The 16,876-nt window shown below is 39.3% G+C and overlaps 1 protein-coding gene across 20 annotated transcripts in view; it reads left to right on the forward strand.

Annotated features, from left to right (window-relative positions):
• The window catches only part of PUM1 (pumilio RNA binding family member 1), a 175,783-nt gene that overhangs the window by 73,334 nt on the left and 85,573 nt on the right, over window positions 1–16,876 (forward strand). For 12 of the 20 annotated variants that reach the window (XM_069079481.1, XM_069079488.1, XM_069079489.1 and 9 more), the window contains exons 4-5: window positions 12,014–12,122; window positions 13,305–13,483. The exons of 7 other annotated variants lie outside the window; for them this stretch is intronic. In XM_069079481.1, the coding sequence (XP_068935582.1) occupies window positions 12,014–12,122; window positions 13,305–13,483 (288 nt within the window). The remainder of the gene's footprint in view (window positions 1–12,013; window positions 12,123–13,304; window positions 13,484–16,876) is intronic. One more of the 20 variants, XM_069079480.1, reaches the window with a different exon arrangement.

Below are 16,876 nucleotides of genomic sequence, written 5' to 3' on the forward strand. Positions count from 1 at the left end.
TAGGGCAATTGGGTTACATGGCTAGTTTTGTGTTAAGTGTTTGAGGCTGGCTTTGAACTCAGGTCCTCCTGACTTCAGGGCCGGTGCTCTATTCACTGTGCCACCTAGCCACCCCTCCACAAGATTTTGAGTTACAAATTTTCTCCCCATCTTTCCCCTACCCACCACCCAAAAACAGCAATCCCACTGTATACCTCCTCCCCCAATCTGCTTTCTCCTATATCCTCCCCCAAACCACCTCTGACTTTCTGTAGGGCAAGATGGATCTCCATACTCCAGTGCCTGTATACCTTATTTCCCAGTTGCATGTAAATAATAATATTAACATTAATGTTTGAAAAAAAAAACCCATTTGATTTTACAACTTTCAATTCCAGATTCTTTCCCTTCCTCCCTCGTCACCCATTCTTACTGGGAAGAAAAGCAATTCAATATAGGTTGTGCATGTATAGTTATGCAAAACATTTCCATAGTGCATATATTGTGAAAGACTGACTTTATTTCCCTCATCCTATCCCACCCTCCACTTGTTCTGTTCTCTGCTTTGATCCTGTCTCTTTTCAAAAGTGTGTGCTTCTAACTACCCTCCCCTCCAATCTGCCCTCCCTTCTATCATCCCCCCTCTCATCCTCTTCCCCCCTACTCTCCTGTAGGGCAAGATATCCTATTTAGTGTGTATGTCATTCCCTCCCTAAGCCAAATTCAATGAGAGTAAGGTTGACCCATTCCCTTTTGCCTTCCTGTTCTTCCCCTCCATTGTAATAGTTAACCCTTGCCTCTTCTATATGAGATAATTTACCCCATTCTGTCTCTCCCCATCTGCTCTCGTTATATTCCTCTCTCACCTCACCAGTTTCACCTTTTAAATATCATACCTTCTTATTCAATTGATCCTGTGCCCTCTGTCTATGAATACCTGTACACATATATACACACACTCACATATGTATTCATATGCACATAAACCCTCCTATAATAGACATATATATGTATACACACATACATACACACACACATATATATATCCATTTGTATTCCCTTCAACTGTCCTCATAATGGGAAAAGTTTCATAAGTTACAATTATTGTTTTTCCATGTAGGCATGTAAATAAACTTTGATAAGTTCCTTATGATTTCTTTTCCCTGTTTACTTTCTCATGCTTTTCTTCTTGTATATTAATGTCAGATTTTCTGTTCAACTCTGTTTTTTCCATCAAGAATGCTTGAAAGTCCTATTTCATTGAATGATCATATTTTCCCCTGAAACATAATACTCAGTTTTGCTGGGTAGGTGATTCTTGGTTTTAACCCTATCTCTTTTGACCTCTGGAATATCATATTCCAAGTCCTTCAATTCCTTAATGTAGAAGCTGCTAGATCTTGTGTTATCCTGATTGTGTTTCCACAATATTAAAATTATTTCTTCTTGGCTGCTTGTAATATTTTCTCCTTGATCTGGGAACTCTGGAACCTGGCTATAATATTCCTAGGAGCTTAATTTTTGGGATCTTTTTCAAGAGGTGATTGGTGAATTCTTTCAATTTCTATTTTGCCCTCTGGTTCTTAAATTTCAGGGCAATTTTCCTTGAGAGTTTCTTGAAGGATGATTTCTAGGTTCTTTTTTTTTTTTTGATCATGCCTTTCAGGTAGTCCAGTAATTTTAAAATTATCTCTCCTGGATCTGTTTTCCAGGTCCATGGTTTTTCCAATGAGATATTTCACATTGCCTTCTATTTTTTCATTTGTTTGGATCTGTTTAATAGTATCTTGATTTCTCATAAAGTCACTAGCTTCCATTGACTCCAATCTAATTCTGAAGGAGTTATTCTCTTCAGTGAGCTTTTGAAATTCTTTTTCCATCTTGCAACTTCAACTTTTTTTTGCAGCTATTTTTTTATTTTTTATTTTACTCATTTATTTATTCATTCATTCATTCATTCATTTATTTATTTATTTATTTATCCATTCATTCATTCATTCATTCATTCATTCATTCATTCATCCATTTATTTAAGCAATTGGGGTTAAGTAACTTGCTCAAGGTTACACGGCCAGTTATTTCTGGGTGTGGTGCTGAGTGTCTGAGCCCGGGATTTGATCTCCAGGTCGTCCCAACACTGGAGCCAGTGCTCTTACTCGCTGAGCCACCTGGCCGCCCCTAAGAAATTGGGGTTAAGTAACTTGCTTAAGGTTACACGGCCAGGTGTTTCTGGGTGGGTGCTAAGTGTCTGAGCCCGGGATTCGATCTCCAGGTCTTCTCAACACTGGAGCCGGTGCTCTTACTCGCTGTGCTACCTGGCCGCCCTGCAACTTCAACTTTTTAAGGCATTCTTCTCCTCATTAGCTTTTTGGGCCTCTTTTGCCATTTGAGTTAATCTATTTTTTAAGGTGTTATTTTCTTCAGTCAGGCTGTTAACTCTCTTCATGATTTTCTTGCATCATTCTCATTTCTCTTCTCAATTTTTCCTCTACTTCTCTTACTTGATTTTCAAAATCCTTCTTGAGCTCCTCCATGGCCTGTAACTAGTTCGTATTTTTCTTGGAAGCTTTTGGTGCAGGAGTTCTGACTTGATTATCTTCCTCCCATTCCATGCTTTCATCCTTTTTGTCTCCAAAAAAGGAATCTAAAATTGGATTGCTGTACTTGCTTTGCTTCCTTTGCTTGCTCATGTCACCACTCAATTGCTTGACTTTTGAGCTCTTTGCCACAGTAGAACTCTGCTTCTAGAGGGGAAAGCTTTGTCCCAAATTGCTAGGGTTTTTGCAGGTGCCGGAGCTATTAGGAGGGCGCCATCTCTGCAGCCCCTATAAATTCTGGCTCACTGGTCACACACCTCAGGACTACCACCCAAGATGGTGATCCAGATCCAGTCAGGTTAAAGCAAGAGCTATTACTCTCTGAATGGTTGCTTGGCTCCCCTGTGATCTTCATTCCAGAAGCTCTGAAGCAGCCAGGTGGAGGCGGCCACACTTCCGCCACTTCTAGTTCTGGGGACAGGGTCTGGACCTGCTCCTCCCTCCCCCTCCCAGTTCCAAGAGAGTTCTACACTGATCTCTCACTTTTTCTTTTGCATTTTTGGGTTTATTATTCTGGAAACTGCCACTGCTGCTGGTGATCCACTCTCCCCAAGTCCTATGTAGAGGCTGATTGGGGCTGCCCTGGGGCTAAAATGGCAGGGCTGGGCTTGGCTCCCAGCATGTGTGATGAACCCTTTAGCGGGAGATTTGTTTCTCTTTGTCGCTTTGTGCATTCTGTAGTTCTAAAATTTGTTTATGGTCATATTTTATAGGTCTTTGAGGTGGTCATGGGGGGAGCTCACGGAGTTTTCCTGCTTCTTTGCCACCATCTTGGCTCTTCCCCCCCCCCCCCCCCCATGACACTTTTGATCCTTGTGGCCAGCTTTTGGCACCGGTAATGAGAATTCATCTATACTATTCAGAATTTTCTTCATTTCTCTCAGTGAGCACTATTTAGTTACAGGGGGAAAATTCATGAAACTCCTTGAAAATTTTTTTCTCAAATGCCCAAGCCATTTCAAGTACAGCAGTATTAAATAATAGCCCTTTGCATTAACTCTTTATGTAATTGGACCAGCTACCCATATTAAGTGTTTGAATTACTCGATTGAATTTGAAATACTGGATTTGAATTACTAGAATCAGCTTTTCAGAGGATGCATAATTGGGAGGAATAACCAGCTTGTTAGATGACAATGTCTGAATCAAAAAAAAAAAAGAAATTGACAGACTAGAGTCTTGGACTGATTCAAATAAGGTGAAACGTAATGAGAATTAATGGAAGATCTTATACTTGGCTTCAGAAATCAGCTTTGTAAGTACAAGGCATTAGCTTGCCCTTTCACCTGAAAAACATCTGGAGGTTTGAGTGACTCATAAAGTCAGTCTGCCTTTACCATGTGATAATGCAGCCATAGAAGTTAATGCATTGTTAAACTGCATTGAAAGGCAGGCATGGTGTGAGGGGCCCTAATCAGAGCATGCCTGGAACATTGTGGTCAGTTCTAGGGGCCTTATTTTAAGATGGACATTGGTAAGCTGGAGAGCATCTAAGAAGGACAACCAGGATGATTATGGGCTTGGAGATTGTGTCATATGAGACTTAGTCAATGGAATTTAGGACATTTACCCTGGAGAAGAAGATTGGTGAGGGAAGATTGAGGCAAGACTTAGGGATTGGTAGCTGTCTTAAAGTCTGTGCAGGGCCTTGATATGGAAGATGGCGATTAGACTTGGCCTAGTTGGCTCCAGAGGGAAGAATTAGGAGCAGCAGTGAAAGGGAGTTGACAGATTTAGTCTGCAAGCAATTACTGTATTAAGTAGCCAGTGTAGCAGCTGTGCTAGGAACTGGGTGTACAAACAAAGAAGGGAAAAACCCCTATGTAAACTACATTCTGTTGGGAGAGACAAGTACCTATAGAAGTATATACTGAATATAGAGGATAAATATAGATTATTTGGGAGAGAAAGCACTAACAGATGAGGCTCTTGGGAAGAACTGGATCATGTAGATCATGCTTGAGCTGTGACTTAGAGAAGAGGAGATATAAGGAGGATGGGAGTTCCATGTATGTGAGATTGTCAGTACATGGGCCCCAAGGCAGGAGACTGAGCACCAGAGAGGATTTGAAGGAGAGAGAGAGAGAGAGACAGACAGACAGAGAGACAGAGAAAGAGAGAGAGAGATATGGGAATGACCAGTGAGGTTATGAGGAGAGGTTGGGCCTGGGGGTATAGGAGCTTTAAAAGTCAAATGAAAGAGTTGTTATTTGATCCTAGATGCAATTGGAAGCCACTACAGTTGGTTAAGTAGAGGAATGAAGTAGTCAGTTCTGTGCTTAAGGCAAAGTACTTTGGCAGCAATTTTTAGGCTGGTCTGGAGGCTATTGGAATAATCTAGAGGTGATGAAGACTTGAACCAAAGTAATCGTTGTGTGAGTATAGATAAGAGGTTGGATGTGAGATTGAGTGTGGAGGTAGAAATGGTTTCCTATCATGTCAATCAGTTAAGAAACTATAGTATGATCTGGTTTTATGGGCTGCTTTTTAATTGGCAGATTATTTTGGTCACCACCATTGTTGTATTGTGCCCTTACTTCTAAGCAAACTTTGATTATGAAATTTGTGTAGTTATATAAGGAAGCTCAGTCCTTGACATAATCTCGAACTAAGCTCCAAGTCTTTGGTATAAATAAAGGTTTGAGGAATTGGGATAATTGGAGCTGAGTAACCAGCAGGTCTTCAGCTTCTTCTGAAGACCAACTGAGAGACTGGACAGTGCTGAAAGTGAGAATCTATGTAACTAAGGGTGATTATAAACAACTCTTTTAGCTAATTGATGAATTACCAGATATGTATCCAATTCATTTTTGTGCTCACATAGGGTGGGTATAGTAGAGAGAGAGAGAGAAGGACTCGGAGTGACAAGACACCTAAATGTGAATGCAGCTGTGTGACCAGGGGCGTCTTTGCATCTCTTCTTTTCACCTTTACAAAAATCTCTTATTGATACTACTTTCCTTTTTTTAAATCCCAATATCACTTTCCAGTGACTATTCCCTCTCCCCCAAATAAGAATTCTTCCTTGTGTCAAATAAAACAGCACATTGACCAGACTGAATATGCCAAGAGGAAGAAGCAATGCTTGATTTTCAGTCTTGAGAAGAAAAAGTCTCTGTATTGATCAGACTCTTTTAGTGCGGTTTTCCTTTAGGTTAATGTTGTCACTATATAAATTGTCCTCTTGGTTCTATTCACTTTGCTTCAGTTTTGAAAAACTTAGGGAAAGAATTGTGTTAATTTGTTATATTCCTTTTCCCTTTTAGCACTCTAGTCACATACCACAATTTGTTCAGCCATTTCCTATTTGTTGGGTGCTTGCTTTCTTTCCATTTCTTTGCTATTCTGTACATTAGTACTGCTATACATCCTTTTACATATATGGGACCTTTCCTTCTATGTCTGACCTATTTTGATTAAATGCCCATTGATAGTGACATCTTTGGATTAAAGGATCTGTTTGGTTTAGTCATATTTTTAAAAGCATAACATCCAGTTACTTTTCAGAGTAGTTGTACCAATCAACAGCAGTGCCAGAATACATCTGCATATCTGTCTTTTGGTAGCCTCTCCAATATTCACAATTTGTGCCTTTTTGTTATCTTTACCTGTGTCTGTTGAGATGAAGCTTCAAAGTTGTTTTATTCTCATTTCTCTTCTTAATGATTTTCATGTTTCTTACATATGCTTGATGGTAGCTTGTATTTCCTCCTTTGAAACTTGCCTGTTTATATTCTTTATTTATTTCTTGGGAAATGACTATAAGTCATTTAATCTCCCTGAGAATTGGTTTTCTTATACATAAAATGATCACTGGATCATAGATTTAGCCTGCTAAGGGAAATTAGGGGGTCATCTGGTCCAGTACTCTTGTTTTGCAAATGAGAAACCTTGAAGCATCAGCACTTGAACCCAAACTCTTTGACTTTATTATTTTAGAAAATTTAATTTAGTTTTTTCAGTGAACATCTTCGCTGTTTCTTTCTGCGTTATTTTATGCACTAGTCTACCATCCCATGTATATACCACAACTTGTTCAGCCATTTCTCAAATGTTGGGCACTCCCCTTTTTGCTATCACAAAAAGAACTGCTCTAAATATTTTGGTATGTATTGTTCCTTCTTTCTATGCTCTCTTTGTGAGCCCCCCTGGACTTTTAAATGTAGTTCTCTTTCTATTGTATCATTTTTCCTTTGTGTAATAGACCTGAATCAGGATGATTTGGTTGTGGCAAGGCTTCGAGGCTCACATGTGATGATGGATCTGAAGCACTTCATAAACCTCCATAGTAGAGTCTGCCCAAAGCACTTTGACGTCATCTCATTCTATAGCAGCTAGCCGACAGTGGAAAATGTCCCTGTGCCAGTGCTTAGGAGCCTCTTTTGTTTTGAAGGAAAATAAGTCATGCTTTCACTTTAGATTGACCATATTTTAATGTAGAAAGGCTGTCCAACATAAAGAAAAAGAGCGGGAAGTGGGACGCCATGTAACTCCTTTTTTCCAAGTTCAGGAACATCTCTAATAACACTTGGCAGCCACATCTTAGAAATGGCAGGAGAAGTATTCCTAGAAAGCAGATTCCTAAAGGACTGGTTTGATTATAATAAAATACATTTATCTGTTGAGTTGGAATCCCAGGTTTTAGGAAATTAATGTAAATGAGAAGTGTCGAGACATACTTTGGGGAAAGAAAAAAAATAGTACTCTGGTGTTGGAAGTGGCTGTGCTAGAAAGACTTCCAGTCCATAGGAGATTTCTGCTGTTTTCCTTGATTGTTTTTCTCCTTTTTTCCCTTCCCATGTCACTCGGCATGAGTATATTCTGTGTCCATGGCCACCTTTCTGTGCTAGTTTTCCTACAGTGAAATATAGTGATTGTTATGTCTTTTAAGATTTTCTTCTAGCTTCTTTTACTTCCATTATCTGTATTCTTCATCTTTTTCTCCAAATCTCCCTCATGAGCCTTTTTCTTCTTTGAAGTTGCTGTTTATATATGATCCTTATTAGCATATCATTGTTCCCATGATTCCTGTATGGGAGAGGATTTCTAGTATCCCAGGGGAACTCTTAGGAGCCTTAGAGATCATTTAATTCACCCCTTTCATTTTACAGATGAAGAAACTGAGGCAAATAGAGATGAAGTAGCTTATCTAAAGGCAGCTTAGGTAGCTCAGTGGATAGGGTGCCAGACCTGAAGTCAGGAAGACTTAGCTTCCTGAGTTTAAATCCAGCCTCAGACATTTACTAACTGGTGACCCTGGGCAAGTCACTTACCCCTGTTTGCTTCCATTCCTCATCTGTCGAATGAATTGGAGAAGGATTTGGCAAACTACTCCAGTTTCTCTGCCAAGAAAACCCCAAATGGGGTCATGAAGAGTGATGGAAATGACTGAACAGGAATTTATCAAATACTCTCCCAGGTCCTCTGACTCCTGAAATCCAGTATTTTTTTCTATTAAATGATGTGATGACCTTCATAATTATATTGAAAATCTATTGTTTGTGACCAGAGTTGGCCTTGTCCTTTCAGTAGTCATTTATTTATGGAGGCAGATAGGTGGTACAGTGGAGAGATTCTGGACCTGGAGTCAGAAAGACCAGTGGTCAAAACCCACCTCGGATACCTCTTAACTCTGTGATGCTGGGCAAGATCCTTAACTTGGGTCTCAGGTTCCTCATCATTTAATAGAGTGGGTATAATGAGAACGCCTGCCTCCCAAGGCTGTTGTGAGAATCAGTCAGATGTAAAGCTGCTTTGGAAACCTTCCAGTGATACTTGAATGCTGCTGTTGTTGTCAGGGCTTTGAGTGGCACTGAAAAGGCCTTTCCACGTCCATGTATTTCCTATATCTGAACTTGTCTCTTGCACTCAAATGCTCATTGTTTTCATGATCATTTTTTCCAAAAGGCTCAAAAGTTAAAGTGCAAATACTTGATGTGACAGTGATAATCAGTCAACAAGTATTAACTACCTACTTTGTATCAGGCACTGTGCTAGACCTCATAGTGTTTTTATTTGCTATTATTGCAGTAATAAGTGTTAGTTTGACACCCCTGGTTTATCCTGTCCTCCATAGAGGAAGAAAAATGTTTTTGATGAAGTAAATATTTGGGCCATGGGTGTTGTCTGATCGGGTCTTGTAGACTTTGCTTCCAGAGACTCTGGAAAGCTCTTAGGGCACTAGGCCCTTCAGGGGAACAAGGAGTTCTCCTAGACAGAGTGATAGAAGAGAATTGAAAACAAACTTGGCACGTTTGACTATTATCCCAGGGTCATTCCTGTTAAGTTGGCCAAAAAGTTGCCTTTGGGAAATTCATTTTTAGCATTTAGATTTGTGAAATCTCCTGTCATTTGGTTGTTCTGTGATGGTCTTGTGTTTGGAGAGCCCAGTTCATCCACATACTGACTGCACACAATCTTTCCTGCTTTATCACAGTAATCCCTATGGGATAGCCAAATTGGCCTTGCTGTTCGTCTTCTGTTTCCTTTTTGCCCAGTCCTTTCTCTATGTCTGGAATGTATTTATATCTCACTTGGGCCTCAAAATTACTTGTTCCCTTCAAAACTCAGCTCAGGTATCACTCCTGCTTAGGGAATGATACTCCAGTTAGGCCTTAGGGCTCACCAGATTACTCTTCCACCTACCTCTGTGACCTTGTGTTTTTTTGGTCTATGCTTCTATGTGCATGTGTTACAGGGCAAGGATTGCCATTTTTGCCTTTGTATTCTCAGTGTCTGCCTGAGTTGCTTTTTGATTGATTGCTTGTAGCAGGAGAAAAAGTAAGAAAGGAACTAGAATTTTGGACTCGTATAAACTTTCAGTGGATTGAAGTGAAATGTTTTCTAGTTGAGTGTTTTTGTTGGCAGCAGAATTGGTTGTTGATCATATGGGGTTTTGCTTTTTACTCAACCAGCAACACGGTTGGCATGCTTGAAGATGAAAGGCTGCTGAATCTAGCCAATGGAGCCTGCCTTGATTCAGCAGTTTGACCAATGATGGGTAAATTGGACCTGCAAGTTAGGTTTTTTTTCTTTTTAAAGTTGTGAGTTGTTGATAGAACAAAGTCTACCAATTTCTGTGACATCAACCAAGAAAAAGGATCAATGCAAAGAATTTCCTTGGAGCTGTCCTTCCCTTTTCACCATGAACAACATCATTTAACTAAGAAGGGAGGATCCTCATTCTTACGCTTAAATAAAGAGTTGAAGTAGGTTTTTATGGGAGTTTATGTGGGGAAAATATCTACATATTAGTATGAAAGGGTAAGATCGATTGAAAAAGAAAATTGTTTATAAACTTCTGAGAGGAATTGCAGGTACACGCAAGAGGACCTAAAGTAGTCCGGGGTTTTGCTACTTACGAGGTCTGTGTGACCTTGGTTAAAGTCAGTCATCCCCACCCAGGCTTCACTTTGTTCATCTTTAACATGAGGGAACTAGATTTGCTTTGTAAGAATCTTTCTAGCTATAAATCACGCTGATCTGGTCCTGTCTGGAAGATCCCTTCAGCTTGGCTTTTCCCTAGTTCAGTTCATCTTTGCATCTGAAAGGCCCTGGCTGCTTGGGTGGGTTGGTTACCAGGCCCCTCTCCTCCAGCTGCCACTTCTCTTCTACTCCCATCTTCCTCCATGAAAAAAACACTCTCCATGAGTCATATGTGACAGAGAAATCTCATCATTTTGTTAAGCAGAGTCAGGGTCTGCCTCCAAACTTATTGATTAGAATTGGATCAAAGTTGATAAAAATCATCACATGTAAAATGTATGAGAAACTTTTGGCTCCAGTATAAGTCTGTACCTGAGTGACCTCGTGTCTGCATGCATGCAGATGTACAATGTATGTCTCTGTCAGTGTTTAGTCGGTTTATTTTTCTCTTCTTGAAAATTACATGAAGAATCTAGAAAAACGTCTACAGTGTGTTTATATCTCACTTGGGCCTCAGAGGGGTGGACAGCAATAACAGTGAATCTAAAATCAGTGAGCGACTCTGCTTCCAGCCTTTTGTAATGAGTTACAGAACAGGAAATTAAGCTTTTGCTGCTGGTTGTGGGATGGGGGGACTGTTAGGAGACCCCTTTCACTTTTTGGTGTTTTAGAATCTAGCATATACTCTAAATGAAATATCACATTCCAGGTGTTAACTTTTTCATGATCAAAAAGCAATGGTTGAGCTTTGTATTTTTGAGTAGCAGTTGGAGGAAAAGTATTAATTTTGAAGGTGTGGGATTTTACTAGACCAGGGATGAAGACTTAGAGGATTAGTCAGTATAATTTTATTTTCCTGTTAAGTTATCAATGTCTCAGTGTTGTCTTGTGGCTTTAAAGGTGTTTGTATTTTTGATTTGTAATGGTGTAAATTTGCATATTGCACTATTTGGCTAAGGTGTAATTTTTTTCTATGAAAAATAAAATAAACTGATGCCCTAATTCTCTAATGGGAACAGCTTTATATGAAAGTAATAATACTGAAGATAAATAGATTTTATTTTTTACCAAGTTAGAAAGGTAATATTCATCCCATAAAAATGTCATCAAAGAAATGTATCATAAAAGTCTTACAAATTTAAATACTAAACACGAATGTCCTCAGGACTACTTTTGGCTGAACCATCTGGGGTCCTAGGACAGATACAGCAACTGTTTTCAGTTCTCCCCTGCTCCTCTCTTATGTAGCTTCCTGTTCTCTTCTAGGTGTGTGATGCCTTAATAGATTTATAGAATCTTTTGTAAAGCAAGAGTGAATGAACCTTAGCAGTTCCATTGATATTTTGGGAAGAACTGGAAGAAAGCTTCCATTATTTTGGGTAGAAACATTATGGCTCATTTATGGAAGGTGAAGAATATGAAGGGCTGGGGAAGCAGACCTTGATGGATTGTGATTTGCATCCTTGGAGGGGCTACCCACATTGATTACTCACATTTACATTTGAGTAATGGAAATATTTGGTTTAGTTGTATATCTAAGTATCTTGCAATTATGAATGCTCTGGTCTTAGTTTGCTGTGTGGAAATTTGTTTTAGATCTCCCATTCTCATGAGCAAAAGAGGGAAACTTTCCTCTTGCGACTGCATTAATGTCATAGTTTGATTAACTTCCTTCCTATGGTGATCAGTTGTCAGGGTTTTAAGAGTCTTTCAGTAATTATTTCTACCTGTACAGTTGTTTTAGTAGCAAATCAGTCCTTTATTACTCATATGGACATTAGTGAAACGGAATGAAGCCCCTTGTTCCGATGGTGTGTGTGTATGTGTTTTCCCTTCCCTTTGGTCTTAGTCATTCTGTGTTTTCCCCCTTACATACCCACAATAGCACTCTGAATGTAGGTTGTACTCTTCAGGGCCTCTTCAGTACTTTTGTCTAATGAAAGTGTTGACTACTGTATATTTTTTTAACCTTTCTGAATTCGTTCAAAGCCTTTATTATTTTTAATTTGCAGCAGCTCTTGCCAGGTAAAAAGTTTTGGGAAACAGATGATTCCAGCAAAGATGGACCAAAAGGAATATTCCTGGGTGATCAATGGCGGGACAGTGCCTGGGGAACATCAGGTAATCTAGACCGAGCACCTGCACTGTGATTTATGCCTGTTTTAGGGCTCCCTTTCTCAGCATTTGGCAAGTCATGGATTTTACATGTGTCATGAGCGTGTCAAATTTACCTCTCTTCCTTTGATTTTATTACCATTAAGGGCCTAGTAGAATGCAAATTATTAAAAACACACAACACAAATTCACTTGAAAAAATTTTTTTTATTATTCTTTTTAGCCAGAATGAAATAAAGCCTTATTGGGCAACAGTTTTGGTTGTATTACATCAATTTAGAATAAGCACATGTCCCAATAGTGAAAAGTCTTTACTTTTTTTTATCTCTGAGTTGATAGGATGTGCTTTCCAAATATAGACAAGGTTTTGCTAAATTATCAACATTAGGTCATCAGGATGACTTGGTTCCTGTTCTAGAGGATATCACCTTCAGTCCTTTGACAGGTCTACCATTACCATATTTGATGACTTAATTTAGCCTAACACATTGTAAGAGACAGTTTAAGTTTAGGAACATTCTGCTTTTTTGTTATATAGGTTCAAATTTGTAAATAAGTGGGAAAAGACCTGTGTACAAAGGCAGGGTTTTATTTTTTTTACTCAATGCCTCATTGTGTACCATTCATAATGGACCTCTGAGCACTTTGACAATGGGCAAAAGTAGCTGAATGACACATGTAGGCTGGGGATTTTTAAAGCAGATGTAGCGAAAACAACAAAAAGATCCTAGCCTGATAGTCAGAGGATGTATAGAAAACCCCTGTAGTGCATGCAGAACTGAAATTGTTATAGCCTGTTCTGACAACAAATGCTCACTGACCAAATTTAGGCATTAGAAAGTTTAAATTGTGCTTGGTTTGGAAGCTGCTGGAATGATTATCTTTTAATTTTCCATTTTATTTTGAAAACTTAGCTTTTCCCTTTAAATTAAGCACATTTTCCCACTTTCTAAGATAAATTGATCTGAAAAAATTCATTATTGATGGTGAATGAGTAAGGTATCATGATATCCTCACTTTATGTAGAAAACCGTCTCAAGGGACAGACAGAGAGGGAGGGAGGTGGCATTTGGCTAAATTGACCATCTGGATTCCAAGTCAGTCATCGGCTTGTGCACTAGACATCGCACTTAATTTTTTGGAACTTCCAAGTTGTACTCTATTATGTTTGTGTATCCTTTTTTGTAGATCATTCAGTTTCCCAGCCCATCATGGTGCAGAGAAGACCTGGTCAGAGTTTCCATGTGAACAGTGAGGTCAATTCTGTATTGTCCCCACGGTCGGAGAGTGGAGGACTAGGAGTTAGCATGGTGGAATATGTATTGAGTTCATCCCCTGGTGATTCCTGTTTAAGAAAAGGAGGATTTGTAAGTTGGTTTTTTAGAACCTTGCTCTTATGCCTCTCTCTCTCTCTCTCTCTCTCTCTCTCTCTCTCTCTCTCACAAACAAAATGTGCTTGTTTTAGTTACCTGTACTGTACGTAATGATGATAGTGTGATACTTAGAGAACACATATTGTTCTTAAACCACATTAGGCGACATACCCTTTTTTAAAAGTCAAAATTATTTCTTTGGGTCATAATAGCCAACAGTTCAGTCAGAACCAGAACCAGAACCCACTTCTCAATTCCTTCCTGTAATCCCAGACCACATTGTTTTCCATTAAAAAATTAGAAATGGGCCTTCAGTAGAGAACTGTCAGTCCAAGAACCTTTCAGGAAGATTTTTTGTTTTTCAAACCCAAGAAACTAAAATATTGCCATCCCATTAGGCACATTCTTGACTGTGTGTGTGCGCTTGATTGCTTTTGACTCTTTCCCTTACCTATGCCACTTCTATTGTCATAAAGCCCTGCTCAGTCTTAGTTTTTTCTCTTTGACAAGGTTTCTTAGTCCAGGATCTCTGGATAGTATTCAGGGGTTCTGTGGATTTGATCGGAAATAATGGCATCTTTATTTTCACTAGTCTCTAACTGAAACTGAACATTTCTTTCAATTATTTAAAACATGATTCTGAGAATAGAGGGTCCATAGACTTCACCAGACTTCCAAAGGGGCTCATGATAAAAAAAAGGTTAAGAACCCTGGTCTTTTACAGGTTCAGTAAAGGTTTTTCTTTATTCTCATGATTCTGTTTTAGATCCTGACCTCTGTGAACTTACCTCAATAGCTGAAAACCCTTCTTTCCAGCGTCATTGCTTTCATCAGTTCTTTTTCTAGTCTATTCAAGATCATCTTCCTTTAGCACCTTCAGATGCTTTTCTCTGAGCTAGCTGTCAAACATGCAAATAACTTTGAGGTCTTACATTGAAAACAAACAAACAAACCCCAGCTTGTACTCTTTGGTATTCTTTTTCCCACCCCTTGCCTTTTATATTTGTTCCATTTCATTTTGAGAGCATGATCTCTTGTTCTCCATTGTGCTGGGTTGAGGCCAGATTGATTTGTTCTCGCCATTCTTGCTTCCATCGATGGCTGCTTCAGGGCCATGGAGAATGAGTTTCCTTTCATAGAACATTTGTTGCACCTGTTCCTGACCTAGTCAGTATTCTTATCCTTTTCCCACGTCTGCTCAAGGGCTTCCTTTCTCCTTTGACATCGTTCTAAAAGATCTGGTACTAGTCACTCTAGGGAAACTTCCTCTTCTAACTTTTCATCTTCATTGCCTACCTGGTACTTCCATTTGTTGTTGTGCTTCTCTGTCTAATGTTTATATGGTATATATTAATTGTCTAGGGCAGAGATTATGTTTTGCTTCCATAGAAACTTCATGTAGTTCAAGCATATTTATAACAGAGTCTTACTAAATTAAAACTGATTAGCACAAGAGAAACAAGTCTGGTTTAAGGTAACTGGGATCCTGTTTAGAACATCTTTTCTCTTTGTGAAAGACATGTCATAATTGGTGCTACAGATAAAATTATCACATAGATAAAATTTTGACTGGCTGGCTTTAAAGGCTGATGCAGAGAATTAAATGAAGTATATTTCATCAATTCAAGAGTCTGGTTTGTTTTCCACCATGTCCCAGAGCGGGAATCAGTGTGTAAGTTGAACATGGGAGATTCTCGTACCCCAGGTCTTTCTGGGAACATATTTTCTGACTCCTTTGTCCTTCAAATGACTTGAGCCATGTTCGTTCTTCAATGTACCAAAGCGGTGCACTGTTGAGACCTGCACTTGGCTTTTATGGCTGTATTTGAATCAACCTGAGTTGCCTTTTCTTAATTCAAATTCTTTCTTATTTCTTCCATAGGAAAAGTGAAGTTCCATTTCCTTCCTTCTTTCCTCCCTTTCTCCCTTCATTTTCTTTCTTTCTCTTTTTCTCTCCCCCTTTCCTCCCTTCCCCCCCTCCCTTCTTACACCTCTCCCCTTCATCTCTACTTCTAGGTGAGGAGATGTTTTCCACCAATACAAATCAGCTGTTATGCCACATACTAGACAGTTACCTGGGGCCATTAAGAAGTGAAGGGACTTCAGGTTCCAACAACCAAGCTGTGTCAGAGATGGGACTTGAGCTCCAGTCTTCCTGACCTCTGGGCTTGTCCTCTCCAGTACCTCCCACCGCCTCCATTTTTTTTCTTTTTAATTTTTTCTCTTATTCTCCTCATCCTTTGATTTTCCCTGTGCTTATTGATGTAGTTCCTCCTTAGGTCATCCTCTCAGCTCTACCCCATTACATTCTTTCTGTTCCCCAAGCTTCATTTTTTGTCAGGAGCTCAACCTTGAACATCACTATTTCATTCTAGTTTTCAGAACCCAGTTTATCTTTCCTCTAGCGTAGCTAAAGTTTACTTTCCTCATGTCCATCCCTAAAGAAGCCACCACTGCCATCTATCACCCTAAAAACAGTTTAGGCCCAGGTTACCTTTTTTCTTTTTTTCCTTTTCTTTTTTGCCTTTTGAAGGGCAATTGGGGTTAAGTAACTTGCCCGAGGTTCCACGGCTAGTTTTTGTGTGTGGGTGTTGGGTCTGAGGCTGGAACCGAACTCGGGTCCTCCTGACTCTGGGGCTGGCGCTTTACTCACTGCGCCACCTAGCTGCTCCTTTCTTTTTTTTTTTTAAAGCATAAAAATCAGAGTTAGTAAGGAGCAAGTTCAGATCGGAACTGGGTCATTTGGGCTTAACTTTAACAAATGTTAAGGTTCTTGTCATAAATTTATGTGAGGTGGATTTCCACGTCCTGGATATGAGCCATTCATCCAAAGAGACGTGTGACTGGATTGCTATGAAATTGTAAGAGGCAGAAGAATGAAGAGGAAAAAAGAATCAAATGAATGACTAAGATTACATAAGTTGACCTTTCAAAATGTTATAATAAACCATCGTGTGAACTAACTGGGAATTTTCTTTTTATGTTCAAAATTGATTTTATTGTTTCATTACCTTGTTACAAATACCCAAGGAAAATCCAGTTTCTGTCACATGTTGGTTAGGTTCTTGTATTTTTAAAACAGCACTTTTAAAATTCTCAGTTGCCTTATGTTCCTTGTGACTGTTTTACTGGCTATGACTAAAGAAGTCTAGGAGACAACTGAAAGAATAGGGGACCTGATGATGTCACCAGGAAGTGGCTTGTAGAACCCTTAAACCAGGTTTAAACCAAGATGTATTTGAATTTTCTTGTATTGTTTCACCTGTGTACCTTCCTAATGAAAGTAAAGTCTTGTGTGTTTATTCAGAAACTGTCCTTTGAATCCTTATGTTGTCTAAGCTTGGGAACATGGGCTCATGCATGGAGGAGCATCTTTTTTCAAAATAT

Source organism: Petaurus breviceps, unplaced genomic scaffold (genome assembly GCF_028583685.1).
Source record: "Petaurus breviceps papuanus isolate PSGF00001 unplaced genomic scaffold, PetGlider_PUasm1.0 91041, whole genome shotgun sequence".
Lineage (NCBI taxonomy): Eukaryota > Metazoa > Chordata > Mammalia > Diprotodontia > Petauridae > Petaurus > Petaurus breviceps.